This window comes from Mustela nigripes, chromosome 12, assembly GCF_022355385.1.
Source record: "Mustela nigripes isolate SB6536 chromosome 12, MUSNIG.SB6536, whole genome shotgun sequence".
Taxonomy (NCBI): domain Eukaryota; kingdom Metazoa; phylum Chordata; class Mammalia; order Carnivora; family Mustelidae; genus Mustela; species Mustela nigripes.
Window position 1 is genome coordinate 78,036,867 of NC_081568.1, and position 7,519 is coordinate 78,044,385.

The 7,519-nt window shown below is 38.5% G+C and overlaps 2 protein-coding genes across 3 annotated transcripts in view; both read left to right on the forward strand.

Annotated features, from left to right (window-relative positions):
- LOC132028119 (protocadherin gamma-B1-like) overlaps positions 1–1,436 on the forward strand; it is a 6,183-nt gene extending 4,747 nt beyond the window's left edge. Inside the window, exon 2 of the mRNA XM_059416755.1 lies at positions 1,416–1,436. Coding sequence (XP_059272738.1) covers positions 1,416–1,436 — 21 coding nt within the window. The remainder of the gene's footprint in view (positions 1–1,415) is intronic.
- The window catches only part of LOC132028603 (protocadherin gamma-C5), a 166,396-nt gene that overhangs the window by 7,412 nt on the left and 151,465 nt on the right, over positions 1–7,519 (forward strand). Inside the window, exon 1 of one of the 2 annotated variants that reach the window (XM_059417770.1) lies at positions 5,973–7,514. The exons of the other annotated variant lie outside the window; for it this stretch is intronic. Within the exon in view, the coding sequence (XP_059273753.1) occupies positions 6,116–7,514 (1,399 nt within the window). The 5' untranslated portion in view covers positions 5,973–6,115. Of the gene's footprint in view, positions 1–5,972; positions 7,515–7,519 lie in introns of those variants that run through there. 2 annotated transcript variants of the gene reach the window in all.

Here is a 7,519-nt window from a genome sequence, read left to right on the forward strand (position 1 = left end):
TATGCGGACACGCTCATCAGCCAGGAGAGCTGTGGGAAAAGCGAGCCTCTTTTGATTCAAGAAGATTCAGGTTTTTGTAAAGAGGAAGACTCCCTTGTTCAGGTGAGATTATTCCTTTTATTCTTTTTATTTGAACACAGGAAAATTTAAAATTTTCTTTGATAACTGCTTAGTTTTCTTAGTCTTTGCATTGAGCCAATTTTCAGAAGTTTCTTTTTTTTAATCAATAGAGCTCTATTAAATCTTAGTACTCTTAGTACTCTAATTTCATGAAAAAAATTCTTAATAATGTATACTGTAGATTTTCCTTACTTTTCTCCTGCTGGCAAGATCTTCATGCTTTGGGTTACATACATCTCTTTTGTTGGGTTTTTTTTTCCCCCCTAAATTGTGACATCTGTAAGATTCTTTTCCTAATGGGAGTACCTGGTGGCCCAGTGGGTTAAACTCAGATTTAGGTTTAGGTCATAATCTCAGGGCCCTCATCTCAGGGTCCTGAGAATGAGCCCTGAGTTCTGCACTCTGCCCAGAGTCTGCTTAAGATTCTCCCTCTCTCTCCCCCTGCCAGTTCCTGATACCTGTGCTCTGTCTCTTCTCTCTCCCCAAAATAAATAAACTCTATTATAAAAAGGATACTCTTTCTAATGTAAAAGAAAATTGCAGCCTCTGTTAAAGATCAAGGTCTCAGTTTTTCACCAATGTTAACTAAAAGCAAGTGTTTTCTAAAATAATGGAGATCTGTGATCTCTACTACTTAGGAATCAAAAATTATTTTTATGGAAGATAAAAGTAATTGACGTCTGTAGCAGAGAAGACCTAATCTTTGGTGTTAGAAAACCTGAATAATATTCTTGGAATTATCTGTTATTCATCTTGGGGAGTCACAGTTTTTAAATTAACATGTAAATTAAAAAGGCTTACCTACCTCACACAAATTCTGAGAAAATATAATAAAATAATTTTATTAATGATTTTTCAACTGTAAAGCCGTAAACAAGTATTTGTTGACATCACCAGTATTATAATTTTGACTTTTAACAAATGTAAGCACCTGATGCTGCTTGCCTACTACAATGTCTTCTGCAATCTATGTGCTTAATAATATTTAAAAATGAAAGTGAATTTTTAAATATGCTTATTACTGTCCACTTACAAGGCCATACCACTAAAAAATAGAGGACTGAATAGTGAATGGGAGAATGCAGGATTCACAGTGTTCAAATGAGAATTTAAGCATATTTAACCCAGATAAAAATAAGGCTTCTGTCATGTAGAAACTCTATTCAAATATTTAAGGAAAGGAGGGTTATCATTACAAGAATACTTAGTTTAATTCATCATGGCCCAAAGGTGTGGATGAAACTGGCTTGGTGAGTAGAAAAAAACCAAAATTTTGAGTTGTTCTTTCTTTGTAGTTGTTGCTGAAGTTGTTCTAATGGAAAATGGATTGCCTAGGAAGTGGGAGGTTCTATTATTAGCTCTTTCCAAAAGTAAGTTGATGGCCCTGGAGTTAACAGAATACAGAGGATAATAGAATTTGATGAGTTGTTGAAGTACATGATAGCCAAGGTCTTTGCCAATCCTGAGGTGGAGGATTCTATGACCTGATAATGCAATAGATTAGCCACTTATGCTTCTGAATTTGCTATGCACATGTAACATAAAGAGTTGAAAAAGATCTCTTGAAAATAAATGAGAACCTCTTCTGTAACCTGAAATTGTCAGTCTTTTTTAAGGTAATATTGAGTTGATGTGCTTAAATTAGTTACTAAAGGTAATATATATTTCTCTAAGTCAATATTGAGATATTTACATAAGCAGTTATTGTAGAATTATTTATTTCAAGATTTTGAATGTATATGACTAAGAGGTTCCAGTCACACACATTTTCAAATCTGATTTGTTTGTATGTTTGTGATACTATCCTTTGATGGTTTTAATCAAAATTTAATAGTGAATAAGATATCTGAGTGTCACAGGTGCAGTCAGTTAAGCATCTGACTCTTGGTTTCAGCTCAGGCAGTGATCTCAGGGTCTGGAGGCCAATCCCCAAGTTGAACCCCACACTTATTGCAGAGTCTGCTGAAGACTCTCTCCCCCCATCCCTGTGTCCCTTACCCCGATGTGTGCACACACACTCTCAAATAAATAAATTAATTAAGTCTTTTCAAAAAAGAACTTAATAGTAAATAATTTGCAAGAACTTGAATCTTGAATATTAGTCATGGGAGTCATTTTCTCATACATGTATTAAGCTTTGTTTCATATGTGCTGAGAATGTAAATGCTATTTTTTTAAAAGATTTTTATTTATTTATTTGTCAGAGAGAAAGCGAGCGAGAGCGAGCACAGGCAGACAGAGTGGAAGGCAGAGTCAGAGGGAGAAGCAGGCTCCCTGCGGAGCAAGGAGCCCGATGTGGGACTCGATCCCAGGACGCTGGGATCATGACCTGAGCCGAAGGCAGCTGCTTAACCAACTGAGCCACCCAGGCGTCCCTGTAAATGCTATTTTTTATATCAACAATTCTGGATTATATAAAACATCTTGAAAAAGGAAACAAAACAAACTATATCCACTTATAAGCAAAGCTCACTGACTGTTTTATGGATAGTAGGCTGGTTTATTTTATTCTCTTAACTGCTCACATCACTAACTGGGGTAGTATAGGATGGTTTATTTTATTCTTTTATCTGAATTACCTATGACCATTTCATTTAAATAAATAAAATATTTTATTGGGGAAGCTATCAGATTTTACTGTCAGTAATAATCATTCATTCATGCGGACTGACCAAGTGTTAAATCCTAGCAGTCATGGAATTTGCTAAATTCTGGCTAACTGAGGCTCTCTGACTTCCATACCATACAGATCATTGTTAATAAGATAAACAGCCTGAGATTTTGAGTATATACTGAATTTTGAAGCATCAGGGGGAAAAGCCTACCAAATTATTGGGCTAGTTTATCATTGTGAAAACAACCCATCTGATCAAACTTCTGTTGAGGTAGCAGCTGTCAAAGGGAAGGAGTAAAATTTGAGAAATAGAAAATAATACCTGCATATTTGCCTGGGAATGGAAACCCAAACAGAACTCTAAACAAATGTTTTCTCATTAGAAAAAAGTTCCATAAAGAAAGGAGAGAAGATTGGGGCATGTGGGTGGGTCATTCGGTTAAGCAGTTAAGCAGCTGCCTTTAGCTCAGGATCCTGGGATAGAGTCCCTTGTCTGACTCTATGCTCAGCAGGGGAGCCTGCTTCTTCCTCACCCTCTGCCTGCCACTCCCCCGATTGTGCTCGCTCGCGCTCTCTCTCTCTCTCAAATAAAGAAATAAAATCTTTTAAAAAAAAGAAAGAAGAGGGGAGCCTGGGTGGTTCAGTCGTTAAGCGTCTGCCTTTGGCTCAGGTCATGCTCCCAGGGTCCTGGGATCAAGCCCCACATCAGGCTCCGCATTCTGCCGGAAGCCTGCTTTTCCTTCACCCTCTCCCCGTGCTTTTTTTCCCTCTCTCGCTGTGTCTCTCTGTCAAATAAATAACTAAAACCTTTAAAAAAGAAAAGTAAAGGGAAGATGAGTAACTTAATGTCTGAGAAGTCAATTACTTTCCACAGAATTATTTCCATAGAATTTTTTAATGCAAGTATAAAAATGAATGTCGATTCTTAAGGTCAATTGTTCCCAATAACTCAGTCAGTAATAACATACTTCTTTTAAAACTGTAAACTTATTTCCATTGTATATAGTAGGCTTATGTTATATTTAATGTATCTTAGTGGTCTAGCAGAATCTTTAATATTTAAATTTATGTTATAGAGTAACTTAAGGAAATGTGATTACTAGAGATAATACAGCCAAGGTACTTCCTGAAGCATGCTTTATGTTCAGAGTATGTTCATAATCTTATTTATCTAGATCTCAGTTAATTAGCTCCAAAGAAGTTATCCAGAAGTAGTAAGTTAACTGAGATTTTTAAAAAAATAGTAGAATAGGAAACAAATGTGAGATGACCCTATGAATTTTGAAGTGTTAGGTAGAAAAAGATCAGAACATTGGGAACCATAACATCTAGACTCCAAATTTTGTTGGAAAATGTCTGCAGTACTCATGATCTTTAATGACTTTGTTTATGTCAACAGAAAATTCAAAATTACTACTAAACAAATAGTGTTTAATTTCTACTTATGGAATTAATTGTAATGCTCATATTGGCTCCTTTGAACAAAAAGTTATTTTATCTACTTGGTGAAAGCAAGTATGGCTATAAATTGATAGATAGATTGAAACAGCTGTTCATTCAAAGTATTGCCTATATTTTGGAACAGTGCCATCAAAGAACAGAAATAGATTACTTACTTAGGAAATCCTCAGCAACTAAGCTAGGAAGCATTTTCTCTCTTTTTAAGATTATTTATTTATTTATTTGACAGACAAAGATCACAAGTAGTCAGTGAGGCAGACTGACTGAGAGAGAAGAGGAAGCAGTCTCCCTGCTGAGCGGAGAGCCCAATGCAGGGCTTGATCCCAAGACCCTGTGATCATGACCTGAGCCAAAGGGTAGAAGCTTTAACCCACTGAGCCACCCAGCTGCCCTGCTAAGAAGCATTTTCAAAGTTACTTCTGATTTCTCCTCCTCGTACTGTTATCTGTTCCACTAGGGGTTAAAATAATTTACAAAGCAAGGTTATTTCTTTTAAAGTTTATTTATTTGTTTACATAAGTAATCTTTACACCAAACATGGGGCCTGAACTTACAACCCTGAACTCAAGAGCTGTGTGCTCTTCTGACTAAGTCAGCCAGGCACCCCATAAGGTAAATTTATTTTTTGTCAGGTCGTCATTTCAGGACTGGTAACTCTTTTCTCCTGCAGCTCTGTGGAAAGAATTTTATTTTTGTCAGCTAAGAGTAGCCTCAGATCTATCAACAGTTCAGTTTTACTTAATTAACATCATTGGAACAATTGGTACCTCTAAGGAGCTTCTCAGGACAGTGTATGCTCAAAGGCCCGCCTTTTTTCAGTTATTCTAGAATTGGGTAGGATGGCTGTTTGAATTGCACAATGAAAGAAGCAGTCAACACCCACTTTCTTATGGATCCATGGGCGGTAGAATCTGCAAATCCCTGCCTTCTGTGCAAAACGAGTTGCGTCTATAGCTGATCCGTTGCTGCTAGGGTTCTTACCTCCCCTCTAAAGGCACATTTTGAGCATAAAGCATCAGCCAAGGCAAATGATTTTCCTTTTTCTTCTCAGAACACTGGAAGTGAGAATATTTGTATTCCAACAATGGTTTTACTATTATATAGTCAAGGACAAGGCAATTCTCTCTCATTTTTAAAATTATTAAAATGAAGGTAATGGACTAAATCATCTCTAAGAGTCCCTCCAATCAAAAACTTTATTAAATTACCTCTCTGTATTCTAAAGAAAATTTTGACTCTCTGAGTCTTACATGGTGTTGTGTAGAACATAGTTGGTGTTCAGTATTATTGAGTTAATTTATTACACTGATGTAAACTTTCTATATAACATTTTTCATATATATATATATATATATATATATATATACCTTTTCAAAATAAATCACACTTTTTTACCTGTAAATACTGATTTCACTGGGTTCTATGAAGTCTGAGGCAGTACCCGACATCATTTCAAAGTAGAAATGCAAAACAAAAAAAAACTTTAAAAATTAGCTCGAATTAGTAAGCACCCATCATGAACATTGTTGCATTAATTCATCTTCTTGAAATATATTTTTAAATAATATCAAAGATATATAGATCAAAGAAATATAAATGGAAGGATTTTGAAGGATAGAACAACTTTCTGAAAAATCAGTTATTTGCTTCAATATGGTGCAGTAACTTAGTAAGGACTCTGAGCGCCGCTGTTCACCAACCAGGGGGAAAATGGTGCGAGAGATCTGCCAGAACCACTGAGCTTTATAATACAAAGAAACACCAGATTGAGACAAACTCTCTTCCAAGCTTCATCAAACTCAGGTCTCTTATACTAGATACTGCGCTTCTTTTACGAATACAAAAGATTCCACGCTGACACACTGGAATCCAGAAGCACAACAGGAGATAGCCCAGCGTCTAAACAAGATCGGCACAACAATGGCGGCTCCGCAGAGGGGTGGGGAATACAGAAGATTCATCCTGCTCTCCATCCTCCTGGGAACCCAGAAGGAAGCTTGGGCAGGACATATTCTCTACTCTGTGCCAGAGGAGACAGACAAAGGATCTTTTGTGGGTAATATCGCTAAGGATTTGGGTCTGGAGCCCGGGGAACTGGAGGAGCGTGGAGTCCGCATCGTCTCCAGAGGTAGGACGCAGCTTTTCGCTCTGAATCCGCGAAGTGGCAGCTTGGTCACCGCGGACAGGATAGACCGGGAGGAGCTCTGCGCTCAGAGCGCGCGGTGCCTAGTGAACTTTAACATCCTGATGGATAAAATGAATCTTCACCCCGTAGAAGTGGAAATAATAGATGTTAATGACAACGCTCCCAGATTCTTGACGGAAGAAATGACTGTGAAAATAACGGAGAACACAGCTCCTGGGGTGCGGTTTCCGTTAAACGAGGCTCGGGATCCAGATGTGGGCACGAACTCTCTCCAGAGCTACCAGCTCAACCCTAATCATCATTTCTCCCTGGTAGTGCAGACTGGAGACGATGGAGGTAAATATCCAGAATTAGTGCTGGAAAGGGTGCTGGATCGAGAGGAAGAGGCGGTTCACCACCTACTCCTTACAGCCTCTGACGGTGGCGACCCACCCCGATCCCAGACCGCCCACATCCAAGTAACAGTGGTAGATGTGAACGATCACGCTCCAGTCTTCTCTTTGCCTCAGTACCAAGCAACTGTCCCTGAGAATGTGCCGGTGGGTACGAGATTGCTAATGGTGCATGCTGTTGACCTGGATGAGGGAGTCAATGGGGAAGTGACATATTCTTTCCGGAAAATAACTCAGAAGATTCTGCAGATATTCCAGCTGAACCCTCATACAGGAGAATTATCAACTTTAGAAAGCCTAGATTATGAAGAGTCCAGCTACTATGAAATGGAAGTTCAGGCTCAGGATGGTCCTGGTAGTATAACAAGGGCTAAAGTAATGATCACAATTTTAGATGTGAATGACAATGCCCCAGAAGTGACTGTAACATCTGTAAGCAACTCAGTCCCTGAAGACACTCCTCCTGGAACTGTAGTTGCTCTTTTCTACCTTCAAGATAGAGATTTTGGCAAGAATGGTGAGGTAACCTGCACTATTTCAGAAAATCTACCTTTTAAATTAGAAAGATCAATAGACAATTACTATAGGTTAATGACAGCAAAAAACCTGGACCGGGAAAAATGCTCTGTGTATAACATCACACTGATAGCCACAGATGGTGGAACCCCACCCTTGTCCTCAGAAACTCACATCTCCATGAACGTGGCAGATACCAACGACAATCCGCCTGCCTTCCCTCAGTCCTCCTATTCTGTCTACATCCCTGAAAACAACCCCAGAGGTGCC